The following is a 22,590-nucleotide window of genomic DNA, read 5'->3' as shown; positions in this document are numbered from 1 at the left end:
TGCTTTCTTCTGGTCCTTCACTAATGATTCCAAAGTCCTCAGACATTCCACTCTCAGCTTCAAAGTTCTCTCTATTTTTCAGAGGGGCCACCTCTTCTGATCTTAGTTCAGGTTCATTGACTTTCTTTGATCGTCTTGAATATGCCAGAAGGTCGAGTCAATTAATTTTTAATTTAAGGTAACAAGAAAAGTTTATTCAGTTAATGATTCCCAATTAAAAATTTATTTCTTTGCTAAAAGTTCTTTTTGTTTCTCTTTAGCACACTTGCCCTCAGTCCTTAAACAGCTCCGACTGTGTGATATTTCTTTTGTGCTGTAACAAATAAAGCTCACTTGAAGATCAGAGTGTGGAACTAGCCACGTCCGTTAGCCAAAGAGGCCAGGCAGTGGTGGCACACACCTTTGATCCCATCACTCAGAAGACAGAACCAGATGGATCTCTGTGAGTCCAAGGCCACCCTGGGCTAAACAAGACTGAATCAGCATAAGAGAAGCAGAGCCAAGCGGTGGTGGCTCACACCTTTAATCCCAGCACTAGGGAGGTGGAGACAGGAAGTGATATGGTTGGGCAGAGAGAGGAATATGAGGCGGGAGGAGACAGGAGCTCAGGATTCAGTCTGAGGTTCTGTTGAGACAGCATTCAGTCTGAGGACTTGTAGAGACAGGACACCCCATTCTGTCTGAAGATTTCATAGAGGTAAGAACTAGTGACTGGCTGCTTTGCTCCTCTGATCTCTCAACTTTCACTCCCTAATATCCTCCTATGGGCTTTTATTATTAAGACCAATTAGAAATCACACTACACTCTAGAGCATTTATTAAAATTATTATCTACTAATCCCAATCTAGGTCATCAATTTTACCTGTTGATGCCCTGTTTTTCTTAGGAATGGGTCATGTTTTTTAAAGTTTTTTTATTTTATGTCTTTCCCATCCTTCCATTTCCCCCTCTAATCCTCCTATGCACCCCCACTCCCTCTCAAATTCACGACCTCTCCTTAAACTATTGTTACACACACAGGCAGATGTATGTATACGAGCCCATTTAGTGTTGCCTGGGTGTGTTTAGGAATGATCACTTGGGATTTAATAACCTACTGGGGGAGGGGGGCTCGTCTCCGATTCTCCCTCTCTTTGCAGCCATTCATTGTCTACAGCCTTTGCCTAGGGATAGGACCTTGTAAGATTTCTCCCACCAACACTGGCATGTCAATGGATGTTGTCATCCTACAGGTCTTGTCTAATCAACCTTTATGATTTCATGGGTGTGATTTCCCTGCCGTAGATAGAAGAGGCCGCATCATTGCAGACATTCTGGTCCTCTGGCTCCTACAGCTGTTCTATGCCATCCCCAGCAGCGGTGCCGAGCATTAGGTGTAAGAGCTGTGCGGCAGATGTGCCAGCTGAGGTTGCACATCTCCAGTCAGTTGTTTTCTGCTTTTGGACTGGCTGTGGGTTTCTGCAATGATCCGCATCTGTTTCACGTCCAAGCTTCCTTGGTGAAGGGCAAGAACGCCTTACCTTGGGGACTAAAGATGAGTCCTTAGAATGCAACTGGAAGTTATGCTGGTTTAGGAAAGTGGCAGAAGCAGGTTCTCCTCTAAGGTCTATGACCTCATCACCCGCAGGCGGTTGACTGGGTTTGCAGTACGAGGCATGAACTCTCTCCTACTGAGCAGGCTGTAAGTCCAATTAGACAGCTGCTGGTTGCCCCCAGTTATGAGTGCCACTATTGCGCTTTGGAAGCATCTTCCCGATGCTGGTTATTGCTGTGTTTGCAGGTTTTTCAGCTGAATGGGACTATCAGATGCTTTCCTCCCTTGGCTGTTGGCATAGATTCAGACAGTGTGAGAGCTAGTCCTCAGGGAAGAGTCTACCAGGTCCGCTTCAACCCAGTTCCTCCTAATTTTGTGTCTGAAATGCATGGTATCTTCATCAATGGGGTCTTACTTTCAACATACGTACATGCACACACACACACACACACACACACACACACACACACACACACACACACACATGAGAGAGAGAGAGAGAGAATAAATTTTAAAATTAGAGTAATGAAAATCTTAAAGTTTGTAGGTCTCTAATGCCAAAGGTATTGATGTGAATAATACTTGTTAAACTTTATGTCAACTCTCTGGCTGTGTTGCATGAATACACCTAAAAAAAAAAAAGAACAGATTGTTTCTGCCTCTCCCTATTCCTCTCTCCTAATAACTAACAACAACAGCACTCTTAACACCTGTCAGGCACTCCGAGTAGTGTACATTTAATTTTTAATTATCACAACAATCATATGGAATCAATTCTGTTGCTGTCATCTCCAGATGAGGGAATAGGAGCAGTTGTGTAGTAAGGATCCATATACAACACTGGCCTCAGCTGTGCTAATCCAGTCTGAAGTCTCTTTGAGAGCTTCCATTTGAAAAGCGCTTGCTATGTGCTAGGTGTTGGGAAGTGTGTTGTACTTTTAAAAAGTGGTGCACGAGAAAAAGACACCATGTGTCAGAGCTCACGTGAAGGGGCTTTTACTAGGGGAAAGGGAATGGGAAAGGGGGAGGGGTGAGGGGAGCCCTGCCCCTCTGGAGACAGGAGCTGAAGAGAGGAGGAGAGGAGGAGAGAGGGAGAAGCAGAGAGACAGGCAGAGAAGGAGAGGGGGGCAAGTAGAGAAAGAGAGAGAGATGGGAGATGGGCAGGGCTCTTTTAGTCGGGTAGTGAATGTGCACAAGAGGTGTTCTTAGTGCCTACAGTTGAGGACATATCCTGTCAGGACCCCAAGGGCAGACCAGTGCAGACGCCTGACTAACGAAGTGTCTTCCAAACCTTGTTCCACATCAAATCTGAGGTGAATGAGGAAGCCACTGACTCCTTATTATGGGCACAACAAAGACCCACCTACAGGAAGATTTTGTATCATTCCAGAGACAGTTTTTCCCAGACCTGGTTGATAAGATTGACCAGGTAATGGAAAGACAATGAAAGTTCTTTCCATCCAACCAATGCCCGGTTCCTCAGGAGAAGAACAGCTTCAGTTCTTCATATATATTCCCCAGGTGAAAAACTAAAATCAAAAATGGAGGCACAGCAGACACAGCAGAAGCAGAAAATTATTGAGAGAATTGGGCAGGAAAAAAAATAGCTTAGATAAAATAACATTCAAGTCCTGTCCTGTGTTGTATCATACCCCCTGTGTCTCTAGGAATGTTCTGGAACAGCTTCAACTTCTGTGTGTTTGTGTATAAATCAAGAACTGCTGCGCATATAAGTGCAGAGGTCAAAGCCTGAGATTTTTGTTGTCTTCTGCCTGTCTATCACAAGGCATGGGAACCTCTGGGGAGCAATAACCTTGCATGGCATAGTCAATGCCAGGTCTGTACCTAAAAGATGCTCAGGAAGTGTCTGTGTTGAGTGACTCTGTGGTTCTTTATTGGGTTACCGGAGTTAGTCTGTAGAAAGGGAGAGGTCTAGGACGGTGATTCCACAAGGTCATCTAGAAAGGATGACCGATGGTGTCTCCGCCACTTCAGGCTGTCATGTCTCTGTGCAGCTTCCAGCAGAGTTGAATCACAAGAGAGGGCAGACTAGTAAGTATCCCCTAATGGGCCCAAGCCCGGGAGTGGTTTGTGTTCACGGCAGAGTTCACTGTCTAGAACTTTAGTTCAGTAGCGTTAGGCTCGCTGCAATCAGGGCTGAGGTAGAAGAGGGGTATACATGGAATCTTCCGAGTTGTGTTTTCTCTACTGCAGACCCACTTGTCATGGAGGCAGAGGGATAGGAACCTTCACAGGGCCGCGAAGCTGCTAAGTGGTGAAAGTTAGACTCATTCAGACTGCCTGGTCCGTGGCCATGTATTAGTGTGGTCACTCAGCAGACATCTGGGGGGTCTAGAAAGCATCTCTGGGGATCTACCGCTGCCCCTCCCAGGCCACTCTCAGTGACTGTTGCCCTTTGGTACTTTGGACATTTAATGTGTAGCTTTCTGAGGCTGCCACCTCACTCTACCTTCTTGTGTATCCTTCTCCCCCAATAGAAAACCTACCTTGTGCTAAAAATCCCACCACACGCCCATCAGCCAGGAAGCATAAGGCTGCCAGGCTTGCCCTACACGCTGTCTTCTTTAGTGGTAACTTTAAGCCAAGGCGTTTTTATTCCAGATTCAGCAGAGATTAGGGAAGTAAGACTGCTGGGAAAGCCAGGCCAGAAGCCTGGAGGTCCTCCACTCTCCAACAATACCCCACCAAACAGGAGCAATGGAAAATGATTATTACAGACACTGTGTATAATCACCTTCATTAAACAATCAGTGCAACACCGATATCCATCCTGTGTCTAAATTCCTGAGTCAGTAGCTGCATATTGCTTTCAGTGATTCACAGACCTGGCCTTACAATAACCTCCACAACCTCATTTATCGGGGAGATGCCACAGTTCGAGGTTGCAATGGCTTTCCCCGGGTTTCTTCTTACGAGTGGCAGATCCAGGGTTTAAGCCCAAACCTTTGGAACTGCAAAGGGCCATGGCTTCTGCCCATATATAAAATGGTTTCTCATGAGTAGAATCCCAAAGGAAACAGCCAACAGAGTCTATCCCCGGGTGCTGTGAGCCTCTCAAGAATTATCTCATCTAACACCAGCTTGAAAACAAAATCCTTAGAACTTAACATTTTCATTTTACAAATAAAGCAAGGAACGGAGTGAGGGGATCATCCACGAAGAGGTGGGTGTTACAGGCAGAACTGAGTCTCTCGCCAATGCGATCTCTATGGCTCTGGAGCTATGAAGCTGTGTGACCCTTCAGCTGTCGTGTAGATGAAAAGGAAGGGTGCAGACTGGGAAGGGGAGCACTTTAGCTGCAGAAAACCTGTGATGACTCCACCTTTCTTCTCCGGTCCCATCTCAAGTAGCCCGCAAACACTGGGAAGGTTCTATACAATCCTTTCCCCTAGCTGGTTGCCCCTTCTGGAAGCCAGCACTGCTTTCTGCCCTCTCCACTGAACGTCTCCTCCCCCCACAGCATCGTCCAATTCCTGGAGTTCTCTGCTCAACATTCTCCTCAGTCAGGGGCCAAGTTCAGCTGCTGTGTTCCGGGCCCTGGCAAGGACAGCACACAGAGGGCAGATTCTGCAGGCCTCCTTGCCTGGGTAGACCTAGCCCGTTTGTCTCCCTCATAGTACCAGGTAAGAGAAAGCCTCTCTTCTCTCTCTCTCTCTCTCTCTCTCTCTCTCTCTCTCTCTCTCTCTCTCTGTGTGTGTGTGTGTGTGTGTGTGTGTGTGTGTGCATGTGTGTGTATGTATGTGCACGCATGCACATGTCTGTCTATCTGTGTGCCTGTTGTGTGCCTGTTGTGTGCCTGTGTGCATTTATACATTCCACAGAAGCCTTAAACTTGAGAATGCGGTTTTAAATTCTGGGAATACCACCTACAAATTATGTGGCATTGGTCAAGTCACTTAACTTCTCTGATGTTTCCTTTCTTCGAGTACAATGGGCATGTTGGTGAGAAGAATACCTGGAAACATATGTGAGCTGTGTTTAGCATGGTGGTTGGCTCCTAGAAGGGGACTGGTGTGTTAGAGAATCAGTAGAGAAGACAAGAGACAAGAGGAGTCACTGAAAGCAAACTACACTGTGCAGAGGCTGGTTCACTTTGTCTTTAACCTGGTAAATCACGTGCTGAGCAGGTGTGTGGACCTAAATTTGCTCTCCAGTCCAGGTAGGGTGCCCTACAGCATGTGCCCTACATTTGTTAGTTGTTTTGACAACTGGACACAAGCTAAGTCATCTAGGAAGCAGGAAGGAACCTCGACTGAGGAGATATCTCCATCAGATTGACCAGTAAGCAAGTCTGTGGTGGCATGTTTATGATTAATGATTGCTGTCGAAGGAACCAACTCACTGTGAGTGGTGCCACCCCTGGGCATCTTGCCTGGTACTAAAAACCAGCTGAGAAAGCCATGAAGAACAAGCCATCAAGCCGGATTCCTCCACGGTTCCCGCTCCTGTGTGTGTTCCTGATCTGGCCTCCCTCAGTGGGTGAAACATGATCAGAACATGTAAGCTATTAAATAAATTGTTTCCCCTCCAAGCTGCTTTTGGTCACGGTGTTTATCACAGCAATAGAAAGCAAGCTGTCATCACTATAATCCCAGTGTGGGGCATCAGACACAGAAGGACCCCTGAGGCGTGCAACCAACCAGTCCAGCCAAATCAGCCAGCCTCAGGATCAGTGAGAGACATTGTCTCAAAAACTTAAAGTGGAGAGATACTGGGGAAAACAGTTGACATTGCCCTCTGACCTCCACATATGTGGGCATGTGTGCATGTAAACACACACTCAAACACACAAACCCACCCCCCCACACACACACAGAGAGGGGGGGAGGGAGAGGGAGAGAGAGAGAGATTCAGAATTGTAGGTAGTTAAAAGGTACCTCAACCTCAACATCTTTAAAGTCTTAGCATGCTCCAGGCCCAATGCTGGCAAAGTGTTTATATCATCAATAATCATGGAAATCAGTGCAGTAGTTATCACCTTTGTTCCTCAAATTACAGCAACCAAAACCACAGAACTAGTCGGTGGTAAAGCCATGGCTAAAAGTCAATACTGGCTCTATGACTGAGTCCCCCTGTGAGAGACACATTAACTGTGTCGGGATGTGAAGTAACACTTTGTGTTCAAAGGGTTGCTGGTTCCAGGAACATCTCAAGGTACCGAGTGCATGAGTCTAGAACCCCGGGTACAGCCCCCCTCAAATCCACATGGCAAATTGCCTCCCAAATAGACTTTAAAACATTTCAAAACATTGGGCTTTAAAATGATTTTATCAAGTCTTCAGCATTCAGCCTCCAAGAGAGTTGACCTTCCTCCAGTTGACAGCATCTAAATTCACACGTGGAGCCCTGATAATAAGTATTTCATAAATGAAAGGGAAATTGTTCTTTGATTCAGACATTCTATAGACAAAATAAAAATTTCTCTTCTTTTATTCCCCTGTTTATTGAAACATGACAAGGGAAGAATCTAACATAACAGAATATTTAGTGTTCATTAACAAACACTATGGTGAATAGATATATATTTATCTATATATAGAATAACATTGATGTAATTCTTGCTGTATTGGTATAGAGCCATGGATAGTAAAGTAGAGAAATGCAATTTTAGATATTGATACATAGTTACAGAAATGGACACAGCTGTGAGAGAGAGGTTTGGGTACCCCCAGGAGGACAAACAGAAACACAGATACCGGTGTCTCTTAAAACTGCAGCACACACTGTGCCGTGTGGCATATCTGTATATTTCCGTGCAAAAGTTCTGCGCCATCTGTTCCAGGCACCAATCTCCACTTCTTCGCTCTAACCCTGTCGTAGAGGTTAAGATGCAGCTTGTTAAGGTCAGGTTTAATTAGTTACTAATAACTCCCAATTCTAGAGCACTGTGGAGGCCAGAAAAAGCAGACCCATTTCCACCCTGGTTGATGGTCAGAGAGTTTGGAGATTTGCAAGCATAGCTGCACGTCCCAACTCGGGATGCGATTGCTTGGTTCTCATAGTTACAAAAGAAGAAGCAGAATGTCAGCGGTTCCTCAATACCTTTGCTTAGGTCAATAGGTGCTGTTGGTTCATCTGTATTTGAGAGAGAGGTTATGTAAATTGTTCCAGGTTACATAGATGGCAAACAGAGGGGCTGGAGTTTGAACCTGTGCTGTTTGATGCTAAAGGCTACCCTCTCAGCTACACACAGCTTTCCTTATCGAGGTAACTCCTGTGTTTGGCAACGCACCTGACAAACATGAAGTCAGAATTGCAAACTATTTGTGAGAGAGCTTTATTTATTCTCTATTTGAACAAGAAGGTTGCCATGGAAAATTAGGACAGACGGAGTGACTTGACATTTTTTTTTTGTTTTCTCAAAGTTCTGAATAACGAACACCTAAAGTCAACACTCGAGGCCTCTTTTCTTGGCTTGTGGATAACTGTTTCGCTATTCACACAGCATTGGCCTCCACCTTGGGTTTGAACACTAATCTCCTGTTTTCTGACACTGCCTCCCTGTGAACCCCTGGCCGGTCTCAGACTCACAGAAGGTATTAAAGCTGTGCACTACCGATGCCTGCTTCCTTCTCTTAAAAGGAGGCCAACCATAATATATTCCAAAGACCTCATATTTGACTCAATTCCATTTTTTTCAAGTTTATTTATTTATTTGTTTATAAAAATTTCCACTTCCTCCCCTCCTCCCCATACCCTCTCATTCCCCCCACTCCCTCTCCTCCTCCCTCTCCAGTCCTAAGATCAGTCAGGGTTTCCTGCCCTGTAGGAAGTACAAGTTCCTCCCCTCTCCCTCCAGGTCTAGGAAGGTGAGCATCCAAACAGACTAGGATCCCAAAAAGCCAGTACACGCAGACAAAACAAGACCCAGTGCCATTGTTAATGGCTTCTCAGTCAGTCACCATGTCAGCCACATTCAGAGACTCCAGTTTGATCACATGCTCATTCATTCCCAGTCCAGCTGGCCTTGGTGAGCTCTCATTCGATCAGTCCCCATGTATCAGAGAGTGAAAGCACCCCTCGCGGTCCTGATTTCCTTTTTCATGGTCTCCCTCCTTCTGCTCCTCATTTGGACCTTGGGGGCTCAGTCCAGTGCTCCAATGTGGGTCTCTGTCTCTATCTCCATCTATCGTCAGATGAAGGTTCTATGATGATATGCAAAATATTCATCAGTATGGTTATGGGCCAAGGCCAGTTCAGGCACCCTCTTCTCTGCTGCCCAGGGAACAATCTGGGGAACTCTCCTTGGGCCTGGGAAACCCTCTAGAATCAAATCTCTTGCAAATCCTAAAATGGCTCCCTTAGTTGAGATATATATTTCCCTGCTCCCATATTCATCCTTCCTCCCTCCCCCCATCCCATTCCCCCAAGCTATCCCCAATCCTCCCTCCTCCCTTCTGTCTAACCATCTCCCCTTACTTCCACCCCCCCCACTCCCCTTGCACCCAAGTTTGCCTGGCAATCTTGTCTACTTCCAATATCCAAGAGGATAACCATATGATTTTCTTCAGGTTCACCATCTTATTTAGCTTTTCTAGGATCACGAATTATAGGCTCAAAGACCTTTAACTATGGCTAGAAGACACTTATGAGTGAGTACATACCATATTCCTCTTTTTGGGTCTGGGTTACCTCACTCAGTAAAGCGTTTTCTTTTTCCATCCATTTGCATGCAAAATTCAAGATGTCATTGTTTTTTACCGCTGAGTAAAACTCTAATGTGTATATGTTCCACACCTTTTTAAACCATTCTTCTATTGAGGGGCATTTAGGTTGTTTCCATGTTCTGGCTATTACAAATAGTGCTGCTATGAACATAGTTGAACAAATGCTTTTGTAGTATGATAGGGCATCTCTTGGATATATTCCCAAAAGTGGAATTGCTGAGTCCTGAGGGAGGTTGACTCCCAGTTTCCTGAGAAACCACCACACTGATTTCCACAGTGGCTGCACAAATTTGCATTCCCACCAACAATAGATGAGTGTTCCCCTCACTCCACATCCTCTCCAGCATAAGCTATCATTGGTGTTTTTGAGTTTGGCTATTCTGACAGGTGTAAGATGGTATTTCAAAGTTGTTTTGATTTGCATTTCCCTAATCGCTAAGGAGGTAGAGCATGACCTTAAGTGCCTTTTGGCCATTCGAAGTTCCTCTGTTGTGAATTCTCTGTTCAGTTCAGTACTCCATTTTTTAATTGGGTTAATTAGAGTTTTAGTGTCTAGTTTCTTGAGTTCTTTGTATATTTTGGAAATCAGACCTTTGTCTGGTGAGGGGTTGGTGAAGATCTTCTCCCAGTCGTAAAGTAGCCTTTTTGTCTTACTGACAGTGTCCTTTGCTTTACAGAAGCTTCTCAGTTTCAGGAGGTCCCATGTATTCATTGATTTTCTTATTGTCTGTGCTACTGGGGTTCTACTTAGGAAGTGGTCTCCTGTGCCTATATCTTGTAGACTACTTCCCACTTTCTCTTCTATCAGGTTCAAAGTGGTCAGATTAATGTTGATGTCTTTAATCCATTTGGACTTGAGTTTTGTGCATGGTGATAGATATGGATCTACTTTCATTTTTCTAGAGGTTGACATCCAGTTATGCCAGCACCATTTGTTAAAGATGCTTTCCTTCTTCCATTGTATACCTTTAGCTCCCTTGTCGAAAATCAGGTGTTCATAGGTTTGTGGGTTAATATCCAGGTCTTCTATTCGATTCCATAGGCCGACTTCTCTGTTCTTGTGCCAATACCAAGCTGTTTTCAATACTGTTGCTCTGTAATAGAGTTTAAAGTCAGGGATGGTAATGCCTGCAGAAGTTCCTTTATTGTATAAAATTGTTTTGGCTATCCTGGGTTTTTTGTTTTGCCATATAAACTTGATTATTGTTCTCTCAAGGTCTGTGAAGAAGTTTGATGGGATTTTGATGGGGATTGCATTGAATCTATAGATTGCTTTTGGTAGAATTGCCATTTTTACTATGTTGATTCTCCCAATCAAAGAGCAGGGGAGGTCTTTCCATTCTCTGGAATCCTCCTCAATTTCTTTCTTCAAAGACTTAAAGTTCTTGTCAAATAGGTCTTTCACTTCCTTGGTTAGAGTAACCCCAAGATAGTTTATGCTATTTGTGGCTATCGTAAAAGGTGATGATTATCTGATTTCCCTCTCTGCTTCTTTAACCTTTGTGTATAGAAGGACAACCGATTTTTTTGGAGTTGATCTTGTATCCTGCCACATTACTAAAGGTGTTTATCAGCTCTAGGAGTTCTTTGTAGAGTTTTTGGGGTCGCTTATGTACACTATCATATTGTCTGCAAATAATGAAAGTTTAACTTCATCTTTTCCAATTCGAATCCCCTTGATCCCCTTATGTTGTCTTATTGCTATTGCTAGAACTTCAAGCACTATATTGAAGAGGTATGGAGAGAGTGGACAGCCTTGTCGTGTTCCTGATTTTAGTGGAAAGGCTTTGAGTTTCTCTCCATTCAATTTGATGTTAGCTGTCGGCTTGCTATATATTGCTTTTATTATATTTAGGTATGATCCTCGTATCCCCAATCTCTCCAACACCTTTATCATAAAGGGGTGTTGAATTTTGTCCAGTGCTTTTTCAGCATCCAATGAAATGATCATATGGTTTTTTTCTTTCAGTTTATTTATATGATGGATTACATTGATAGATTTGCGTATGTTGAACCAGCCCTGCATCTCTGGGATGAAGCCTACTTGATCATAATGGATAATTTTTCTAATGTGTTCCTGGATTCGGTTTGCAAGTATTTTATTGAGAATTTTTGCGTCAATGTTTATGAGTGAGATTGGCCTGTAATTCTCTTTCTTGGTTGTGTTTTTGTGTGTTTTTGGTATCAGGGTAACTGTAGCTTCATAAAAAGAGTTTGGCAATGACTCTTCTGTTTCTATATTGTGAAATACATTAAGGAGTATAGGTATTAGCTCTTCCTGGAAGTTCTGGTAGAATTCTGCATTGAAACCATCTGGTCCTGGGCTTTTTTAGTAGGGAGATTTTTGATAACAGCTTCTAATTCTTCACGACTGACAGGTCTATTTAGATTGTTCACCTGGTCATGGTTCAATTTTGTTATATGGTACTTATCTAAAAAAAAAAAGTCCATTTCTTTTACATTTTCCAATTTTGTGGAATACAGGCTTTTGTAGTAAGATCTAATGATTCTCTGAATTTCTTCTGTGTCTGTTGTTATGTCCCCCTTTACATTTCTGATCTTATTAATTTGTGTGTTCTCTCTCTGCTGTTTGATTAGTTTGGAGAGGGGTTTGTCAATCTTGTTGATTTTCTCCAAGAACCAGCTTTTTGTTTCATTGATTCTTTGGATTGTTTTCTGTGTTTCTATTTTGTTGATTTCAGCCCTCAGTTTGATTATTTCCAGTCTTCTACTCCTCCTGGGTGAATCAGCTTCTTTTTTTTCTAGAGCTTTCAAGTGTGCTGTTAAGTCTCCAATGTGTGCTTTCTCTGTTTTCTTTAATTGGTCACTTAGTGCTATGATCTTTCCTGTTAGCACTGCTTTCATAGTGTCCCATAGGTTTGAGTATGTTGTGTCTTTATTTTCATTAAATTCAAGGAAGACTTTAATTTCTTTCTTCATTTCTTCCTTGACCCAGGGGTGATTTAGTAGTTGACTGTTCAACTTCCATGAGTTTGTTGGCTTCCGGGGGGTAGCATTGTTGTTGAATTCTAATTTTAATCCATGGTGGTCTGACAAGACACAGGTGGTTACTAATATTTTTTTGTATCTGTGGAAGTTTGCTTTGTTACCGAGTATGTGGTCAATTTTCGAGAAGGTTCCATCAGCTGCAGAGAAGAAGATATATTCTTTCCTATTTGGGTGGAATGTCCTATAGATGTCTGTTAAGTCCATTTGATTCAATACCTCCAATAATTCTCTTATTTCTCTGTTAGGTTTCTGTCTGATTGACATGTCCATTGGTGAGAGAGGTGTGTTGAAGTCTCCTACTCTTAGTGTGTGTGGTTTGATGACTGCCTTGAGTTCTAGAAGTGTTTCTTTTACATAAGTGGGTACCTTTATATTAGGGGCATAGATATTCAGGATTGAGACTTCTTCCTGATGGATTGTTCCTGTTATGAGTATGAAATGTCCATCTCCGTCTCTTCTGATTGATTTTAGTTTGAAGTCGATGTTGTTAGATATTAGAATGGCCACACCCACTTGTTTCTTACGTCCATTTGCTTGGAAAACCTTTTCTCAACCCTTTACCCTAAGTAGGTGTCTGTCTTTGTGGTTGAGGTGTGTCTCTTGTAAACAGCAGAATGTTGGATCCTGTTTTTGCATCCAATCTCTAAGTCTGTGTCTTTTTATAGGTGAATTGAGTCCATTGATGTTAAGTGATATTAATGACCAGTGGTTGTTGACTCCGGTCATTTTTTTTGGGGGGGGTGGGTAGTAGAGTGTATGTGTTTTCCTTCGTTGAGTTGTGCTTGTGAAGGGTCACTAGATGTCTGAGTTATTGTAGGCAGTGTTGGCAATGTTGGATTCCTTGGGTTGTGATTTTCCTTCTGTTACTTTCTGTAAGGCTGGATTTGTGGCTTCGTATTGTTTAAATTTGTTTTTATCCTGGAATATTTTGTTTTCTCCGTTGATAGTGAACGATAGCTTGGCTGGGTATAGTAGTCTGGGCTTGCATCCATGGTCTCTTAGTTTCTCCAGTACCTCTATCCAGGACCTTCTGGCTTTCATGGTTTCCATAGAGAAGTCTGGTTTAAGTCTGATAGGTTTACCTTTATAAGTTACTTGACCTTTTTCCTTTGCAGTTCTTAATACTCTTTCTTTAATCTGAATGCTTTGGGTTTTGATTATCATATGACGAGGGGATTTTTTTTCTGATCCAGTCTATTCGGTGTTCTGTATGCTTCTTGAACCTTCATAAGAATATCGTTTTTAGGTTGGGAAAGTTTTCTTCTATAATTTTGTTGAATATATTTTCTGAACCTTTGATCTGCAATTCTCCTTCTTCTACTCCTATTATTCTTAGATTTGGTATTTTTATTATGCCCCAGATTTCCTGAATGTTTTGTGATGAGAATTTGTTGGATTTGCTGTTTTCTTTGGTCAGAGTGTTTATTTTCTCTATGGTGTCTTCATAATCTGAGATTCATTCTTCTATCTCTTGTATTTTATTGGCTATGCTTGCTTCTGAAGTCTCTGTTTGTTTACCTCGATTATCCATATCCAGCTGGCCCTCATTTTGTGTTTTCTTCATTGCCTCCATTTCGACTTTCAATTCTTGAAGTGTTTCCACTACCTGTTTGATTGTTTTTCCTTGGTTTCCCAGGGTGTCATTTACAGATTTACTCATTTCTTCAAACCTTTTGTTATATTTCTCTTCCATTTCTTTACTCATTTCTTCATTCTTTTTGTTATACTTCTCTTCCAGTTCTTTAAGTGAGTTATTCATACCCTGTTTAAGGGACTCTATTGCTTTCATAATGACACTGCTTTCCACTTCTTCCGGAACAGGGTGTTCAAGTCCTTCTGTAGTAAGATCGCTGGGATCTGGTGTTTTCATGTTGTTTTTCAGATTGTTGGAGGAATTCTTGCCTTGGCATCTGCCCATCTCTTCCTTCAACTGTTCTCTATTGGATCTTCTGGTACTGAGTTAGGTTCCCCCCTCTGATGAATCTTCTGCTAGAGGATCAGCGCCCCTTGCTGGCCAGGATTCTTGCTGAGCTGATGCAGGGCCTACCTTTCCACCACCGGCAGGCAGGCTATTGAAACACAGGCACTCCCTCCTGCTGGGTTACCCTTCCAGCCCAATCCCAGCCTATAAGCCTGCTGAGCTGGGTGTTTTTATGGCCCCGAGGAGGAGGAAGGGAGAAATAAAGGAAGGGGTTCCTGGATGAAAGGTGGGATGGGCTAGGAGGCAAGAGAGTTTAGCCCCTGCAGAGTGGCCAGGGAGTCAAGGGGGACTGGGGATGTCTGAGCTCCTCCTTGTTGGGCTTCTGCCATGGGTCAGAGCAAACTCACCCCAATGATGAATCTGCTGCGAGATGATAAGTGCCCCTTGGTGGCCAGGATTCTTCCTCAATTCCTTTTTTAAAGCACCTACTTCTAATGACAGTCACACTGAGAAGAAATATAGGGGTTAGTACTCCCACAGATACTTCAGATGGAACACAGAAGCAGCCCGTGATAAAGTATTATTATATCTCCTCATTCTGGCTCACCCTTTTATTTAAGTCAATAGCCATCATTTGATTATTTTGATTATTTCTTTTGCAGTGCTAGAGACTGAACCAGGCACAGACAAGTGTTCTACTACTGAGTTATGTGCCCAGCCCTTTTAACCACTTAAGTGACTGTATGCCCTACCTTTGGGGAAAACACTATTTAAGGAAGAGCCTGAGGTCATACAGACATCTATGTAGAAATATAGCCATTATAGAAAAGAATGGCCAATGGGTGCCTGCACCCAGCATCTGCCCTGCAGCATACTTGTTCCCACAGTGGAACTAAAGGATGCTGCAGTTCCTAAGAAGCCAACAATTTTTTGTTGTCATCAGTTAAGACTACTCCATTCAGTCCTTAACATCTAATCTCAACTTCCAATTACATGATCTTTCAAATACAGGATTCAGTTTTGGTTTTTTGGGTGTTGTTGTTGTTGTTGTTGTTGTTGTTGTTGTTGTTGTTGTTCTTCTTCTTCTTCTTCTTCTTCTTCTTCTTCTTCTTCTTCTTCTTCTTCTTCTTCTTCTTCTTCTTCTTCTTTTTCTTTTTGGTTCGAAGAGGGGATCTTGCCGTATAACCCAGGCCATCCTAGGACTGGTTTTATCATCTAGGCTGTGCTTGGATTCATGATCTCACTGAAATGCCAGTGGAGCTCCCTTGCCTGTATTGACTATGAAGGTCTGGGAACTGTTGCCCAGGACTCTGTCCTAGGGAGGATCTTCGAGCTGCACAGTATCAGCAGGAAGGAAATGAGACACTAGCACTCTCTGCTCTGAGGATGGGTGTATGGCTGTAGGAATCTGTACAGAAGCCCACAAAATCCAGGGGAAGCTCATAATAGCAGAAGGGCAGAGGGGCAGGACTCTCACTACCATCATCTCTATGTCCCTGGGCATGGGCTTCATTTATTTCACATCATAGACATCATAACCTCAGGAATTTCCCCCAACTTTTCACTCTGTGGCTGTTATAATAGGAGACAGTCTGAGCTACTCTTCGGCACCAAACACACTGACAGACAGACATACAGGTATACAGACAGACAGACAGACACACACACACACACACACACACACACACACAATTTTGAGAAGTATTGTGATTACTCTAGCTTGTGTTTAAAAATCGCAGGGATGACTATTGAGATTTTGACCCATCATCAGCTGTTGGGAATGGGGTTTAGATGATGATATGACAGTTTCCATGGAAACTACAAGATTGGGCTTGGCAGGAAGAAAGGTCTTCAGAGTAAAGAGAACTTGTCTCATGGAAGAGGGTTTGCAATTGGGATGACCACATGGCTATCACCCTGGAATCAAATCAGAGGAAGGTGCAAGAGAATTCCAGGAAAGTGTCTCAATCCCACGTAGCAGCTACAGCCATTCACTAGCATTTTGCACCTTGTGGTCCCTCAGCTGGGTAGAGAAATCCCCATCTGAAGAAAGAGGCAAGCCTAGCAATGGATAGCAATCACACATCAACACTACATGGAGAAGGATCCTGTGGGGTGATTGACATGTAAACCATCTCTTCCCAAGGCAGGCAGTCACTTGAAGGTTCTGTGTTTCATACCAGAGGACCACATCAATATGCTGTGGCTGAAGAAGTTCCAGATCCCGTGGGGCATCTACAAGTTCTTTCACAGCTTCTCCACAAGCCCATCTCAGCAGCACAGCATCTCCACAACAGGAGTGTGGCCTCAAAGATGGAATGACTATGATTCGCCTGAGGAATTTAACTTTGCGAGAGACGTGCTAGACTACTGGGCTCAAATGGAGGAGGTAAGGGGGCATGGTGATGGAACATTGGAACAGGAGTGGCCTGGTGGCTTTGTCTTGCTCTAACTAGGTAAAGAGAGACAGAAGGATGTATAGCTTCTTCAAGGCAGCTGTATCATGGGAAAGGCTTACATCTGAGGGCTTGACTCCTAGTCTGGATATTTTTCTCACTTCTCTGAGCTTCAGTAGACTTTGTTGTTTGTTTTTCCACAAAATTGGGGTAGATTTATTTTTAAAGCTCACTTGTACGGTGGGTAAAATCATTTGATGAATGTTTATTCTTCCATAACTGTGATCTAGTGCAAAGTTCCAATAGGCAGGTTACCGGCGGTTCGAATTCTCCCCTTCAGTTAGTGGGAGAGTCGAAGTGTTCAGCTCATCACACTCAGGCTAATCTGGGAGCCATGCCTAGAGAGGGGACAGGCTTTCAGAAATCACACAGGAGTATCTACTACATTTATCCAAATCATGTCATCTGTCATTTGATGAGGGTGGCAAGTCTCCCTGAGATACTTCATGTCAGCTACGTTCTTACGAGTGGCTTTAGGATTTTTCCAGAGAGGCAATCTTTGTGGCCCACAGAGGCATCATGATCTGTACAGAAAATCCCCCTTGGCCTGTCTTTTCCCAAGACACAGAAGGATAGAAAGTAGGCATGGCACTGGGAGCTGCCGTAGACAGGTGTGATGTGCTGAGCCACCCAGCCCTAGTTGACCAGCCCTGCAGCACCCGATCTTTGTACAGAGATGAAGCTGGGGAGTAGCTGTAAGTGTTAATTAAGTTCCCCAGGAGCATGACTCATGCCTCCTCTGCCATCTTCTCACCGAACTTTCATGACAGTGCCAAGAATAATCCAGCCCTCTGTCATGTAGAACATGTGTCTGTTCCATGTCCGCCATTGATTTGATCTTCTGCTCTTTCCATTTTCCAAATGAGGAAACTGGGCACTTGAGAGTTTAAGTGACCCGCAGGAAATGCCTACCTATCTAACAAACAAGGGGACAAGATTTGGATCCAGGCTGACTGATTCCACAATCCAACCTTTAGCCTGGTGTTGCTCTCTAAGAGGCCAGAGCACCTCTGCTTCAGAGCTAAACAGGCCGAGACTGTAGGTCTGGTTAGGAATGTTGAGAGCGTGCGATGGGTTGGGAAAGAAGGAAGTGGTGATAAGGAGACGATGGTATTAGCTTGTTCCATGTTTTCTCCATAGAGTTTGGGTTAGTGAGCTTGTAAATCAGTTTATGGGATTAACAAACAAGCCAATCTTCCCGTAGGGAAGCAGAGGATGACTGGATTTCATAGTATCACAGTCAACCCTTGCCACATCATCTGTATCTCCAACACCCCGGGCCCATTTATAAGCATCCCATCTCTTGAATATTCATTTCCAATATCTTGGATCTGTCTGCTTCAACTTTTGCAACTGCCTCACCCACGGTTAGTAACTCAGACCCATTCCCTATTAGCCTGGAGTGACATTTGGTGTCTCACGCTTCATAGGCACTCAGTAAACACTTGTGGGATGGGTTGACTTTGGGTCCTTCCTTGTTGGTGCTCCTGTGAAAGCCGCCACTTTCTGCACTACCTCTGGCAAGCGTCACTCGGAAACTGATCCCCGGTTCATTCAACAGCTCTGCCCACACCACCACTGCTTACTGCACTCGCTTTTGAACGTATTTATCTTGTAAGATATAAGATAGAAATACGATGTACTCCTGTGAAGTAGTCTGGAATTTTTGGCAGATAAACATTAGAAAACAAAAAAACTGAGCTGTAAGCTAGACAGCTTACAGGGGATGCAGTAACTCACTAAGGCTATCAATGTATAAACCTGGTTGTTCTTGGAAATTAAAGCATATATTATCATCCAATCCTCAGGCACTTTACGTATATTGTTTCTATTGAGCCCTGAAACAATCCCCAAATGTATTCATGAGAGATCACATTCACATCAACTTGTTTCCATTCTGTCTTTTACACTGTTCACTTGGTTGTTTATTCATAGAACTAAGACTTGAGGAGCACCCAACATGGGGATAAGCCAGTAAATGAGACAGACAATGCCCCATTTTTCCTGCCACTTTCTGTTTCTTTCTTCAATCTGTCCTTTGCTATTTTATGTTAAGTTTCTATGGCAACTTGTGTGGTTTTCTTTTTATTTCCTTTTGCATGTATTCTATAGTTACTTTCCTTGTGCTTACCATGAAGATTGCATAGAACACTGCAGCAACAAAGGTCTATTTGTAACTTTTAACTGCAGAGCCTCAATCACATAAGAAAGAAACCCTGCTCCTCCACGGTCCTATCCTATTAAACCCCAACTTTATGATCCTGATGCCACAAATTCCACCTTTTATAGTGTACACACTTTAATGTGGGCTTATCATTGTCTTTTAAACATAACTAAAGAATAAAAGTCGAGGCCAGTGAGATGGCTCAGCAGGTAAGGCCTTGCTGCTGTCAGACCCGACAACCTGAGTTCAGTCCTCACGGTAGAAGAGCATGGTAGAAGAGCATCAACTACAAAAGTTGTCTTCTGGCATTCACATGCATGCTGTAGCATGCGTACCCCTAAACACACCTACACACAGGCACACACACACATGCACGTGTACACACTCATGCACACATACACAGATGTTCACACAAATGTCTAAATAAATAATTGTGTTAAATCATTTTAAATAATAGTGGAGTTACAAGCCAAAAGTATAACAATAATGGTACCATAGCCATACGTGTCACCATGTTTATAAGAAACCATTGTGGTTTTGCATATGTCAATTTCCAGTTCCTTTAATTTCAAGGCAGTTTCTTATAAGGCAAGTCTGGTGGTAATGAATTCATTCTGTTTGAATTGTCTATGATTATCTTAATTTCTCCCCCACATTTGAAAAAAAAATTAAGTAATTGGCTGCTGTTGCTGTTGTTTTTTCTCTCTCAACACCTCAAATATCTAATCTCACCTCCTCCACCTTGCAAAACCTCTGCTGAGAACTTGACTGGCAGTTTCCCTGATGGGTATTGGACACAGTGTGTTGTTTTTCTTTGGGGCACTCAAGATTGTAGACAGAAGTTTCTGTTCCACCTGGTATCTCAGCCATTCAGTCCCAAAGAAACACACAGAGGCTTAAATAATTATAAACTACTTGGCCTATTAGCTCAGACTTATTATTAACTAGCTCTTACAATTTAAATTAACCATAATTCTTGTTTATGTTTAGTCATGTGGCTTGGTATCTTTTGTCAGTGAGGCATTCTCATCTTGCTTCCTCTACATCTGACTGGTGATTGTTTTTCTGCCTTTCCTCTTCCCAGAATTCTCCTATTTAGTCTGGTTGTCCCACCTATACTTCCTGTCTGGCTACTGGTCAATCAGCATTTTATTAAACCAATATGAGTGGCAAATCTTTGCAGTGTTCTAAAGCATTGCCCCACAATAGTTCCCCTTTCTTTTTTTAAAGACTTTCTATATACTTTTTCTTTTTCCCTCTCAAGCCTACACATATATTTTAAAGCACACTGTAAACCATTTAAAGGTTTTTATTTTTTCATCTGAATATGTCTTTACTATATATCTCTGTCTTTTTCTTAGCACATGAGCATTAACTCTGCTAAGTGATATGGCTAGGATTAAAGCTGTGCCTTTGGTGATTGGCTCCACCCCATTCCTTAGCTTTTTGAGAGTCTAGCTTCATGGTGGAAGTACTGGTGGGAGTCAGATTTATTGTCATAACTCTGTAGAGTTTCCAGGTTCATGCCACCACCAAGAAGCCTGATGCCAACTGCTTAAAGGAGCAATGCCTCTGCTTGCTGTCAGCAAACAGAGCCTACCCCAGCAAAGACAGTGACCAAGTGCTTGACTCTGTCCTTGTCTGTCTAGAATCCTTTAGGTTTTTTAAAGCTCTCTCAGGCTTTATATGGAAATTCTTACCCCATGTCAGGTGCCATTTGTAGATGGAAGTTTCTGTCCCACCTGGTCCTGCAGCTGTTTAGTCCCAGAGAAACACACAGAGGTCAAAGTAGCTGTTTGACCTATTAGTTCAGGCTTATTATTAACTAGCTCTTACAATTTAAATTAACTCATAATCCTTGTCTATGTTTAGCCACATGCCTTGGTACCTTTCATCAGTGAGGCTTTCTTATCTTGTTTTCTCTACATCTGACTGGTGACTGCATCTCTGTCTTTCCTCTTCCCAGAATTCTCTTAGTCTGGTTGCCCAGCCTTCCTGCCTAGCCAGCCAAACAGTATTTTATTAAACCAATTTAAGTGACAAATCTTTACAGTGTACAAAAGCATTGTCCCACAGCAGTAGATCACTCCTGTGATTCCAGCCTTTGCATTTGAATTACAATTCATAGGGGGCTCCTTGGGCTTGTCCTGGAGTTATTAAGCTGCTTGTATTAGATGATGCATGCCTTTCCTCAAACCAGCAGTTTGGGGCCATCATTTCCTCAGATAAACTGAATGACTCTTCTGAGAGACTCCTCAAATACAAATATGGGTCTGGAAGCTGTGGGGTTTTTTTATTTGTGTTTCTTAGGTTCAACCATTTCAAATGACCTGTATTCATCTTCAGCCATTCTTTCTCCTACCTGTCTGGATCTCCTGATGAACCCCAAGCATATGATCATTCAACAACTATGCTTTTAGTCCTAGAATTTAATTCATCTCTCTTTTAAAGATTACCCCGCTATTGATACTGCCGTTTGATTCATTTGAAGCGTTTCTGTTCTCCTTTTTATCTTTGAGTTTTTACTTTAGATGTTGGAGCAAATTTAACACAGGTGTTTAAAAACATCTTTGTCTAACAGCTAAAGTTGACACAGCTTGGGCTTCAGTTTCTGGAGATCTGTTTTGTCCCTTTGAATAGATAGCATCTCTGTTCTTTTGTATGCCTTATGTTCATTGGTTGAAAGCTTGACATGTAGGGGGAAAGCCCCCTTTTCCCCCAGTCATGCACACTAGCTTGTGTAAGGAAAGACCATCATCACCAATGTGGTCGTGTGGAGGCTTAATGTCATGTCAGGTCTTTCTGACATTTGTCTCCCCTGTCCTATTTGTGTGTCTTCCCCACTGTACAGTTTTCATATTTACATGGCCAGTGTTACTAACCCTACTTCCTTCTAGGAATTCGCCTGTGCTTCTTCTCAGGGCCTTGGCAGTTCTGTCGAGTTACTTCCTCCCTCATCTCTTGGCGTTTGGTGCCCACAAGTCTTTACACATCATGGACCCCACTGCTGGTACAAAGACATCTACCTAAGAATCAGACAATGGTGCCGTTTCCCTGTGGCCTGCAGATCAGACAGGAGAGAAAGTCATTCGCCCAGTGGCTCCTGAATAGACCAGTTCCAGTCTTTTCCATGAGCCAGCATTGGATGGCTTCCCCTTGGTTGTGCTGCACCACACCAGAGACTCGGGAGCAAGGGCAAGGGAGAATGCCACAAAACGCCCTACATTCTGAGTGTGGCTTTACCTGTGGGCAGTTGCTAAACTGTCAAGCGTTCTCACAAAGCTGCTCTTGTCAGTTTGCTACTACTTGTTTGATGTTTCTGTGGGGAAACAAGAACATGCAGGTTTCTGCTTTTCTGTCTTTAAATCCTAACCACTAGAAATACCTTAATTTTGAAACACTAACCAAACGTTTGACAACTACTTGAGCCTCTTTTCTTTCGTTAGGATACTATTTTATTGAGCAACTACTTTGTGCCAAACACTATTAATGTGGTTTATTTATCTAAAATTTCTTAGGCAATATTGTTGTCCCCATTTCATAGGTAGGAAAACCAAGGTGAAGAGAGGAACTCACTGTCTTAATCAGTAGTTCTCAACTTGTGAGTAGTGACCATCAGAAAACACATATTTCCAATGGTCTTAGGAACACCCAAAAATAAATTTATTTTTATTGCTACTTCATAACTGTAATTTTGCTAACAAGCAGTGTCTCAGTTCCTAAAATCATCAGAAATATGTGTTTTCCAATTGTTGCAATCCACAGGTTGAGAACCAACCGTGGGCCTGTATGAACCTAGAATAGACACATGGAGAGG

At 42.9% G+C, this 22,590-nt stretch overlaps 1 protein-coding gene across 4 annotated transcripts in view; it reads left to right on the top strand.

Annotated features, from left to right (window-relative positions):
* Positions 1–535: 535 nt before the first annotated feature.
* Positions 536–22,590, top strand: part of Acsm1 (acyl-CoA synthetase medium chain family member 1) — a 40,849-nt gene continuing 18,794 nt past the window's right edge. Inside the window, exons 1-3 of one of the 4 annotated variants that reach the window (XM_087908526.1) lie at positions 536–697; positions 5,017–5,179; positions 16,337–16,542. In XM_087908526.1, coding sequence (XP_087764652.1) covers positions 16,351–16,542 — 192 coding nt within the window. In that variant the 5' untranslated portion in view covers positions 536–697; positions 5,017–5,179; positions 16,337–16,350. Of the gene's footprint in view, positions 698–5,016; positions 5,180–16,299; positions 16,543–22,590 lie in introns of all 4 variants that reach the window. The other 3 variants (XM_087908525.1, XM_087908524.1, XM_085692996.2) reach the window with 3 other exon arrangements.

This window comes from Myodes glareolus, chromosome 7 (genome assembly GCF_982192425.1).
Source record: "Myodes glareolus chromosome 7, mMyoGla1.1, whole genome shotgun sequence".
In the NCBI taxonomy this organism is placed as follows: Eukaryota; Metazoa; Chordata; class Mammalia; order Rodentia; family Cricetidae; genus Myodes; species Myodes glareolus.
This window is presented reverse-complemented; position numbering and strand designations above follow the sequence as displayed.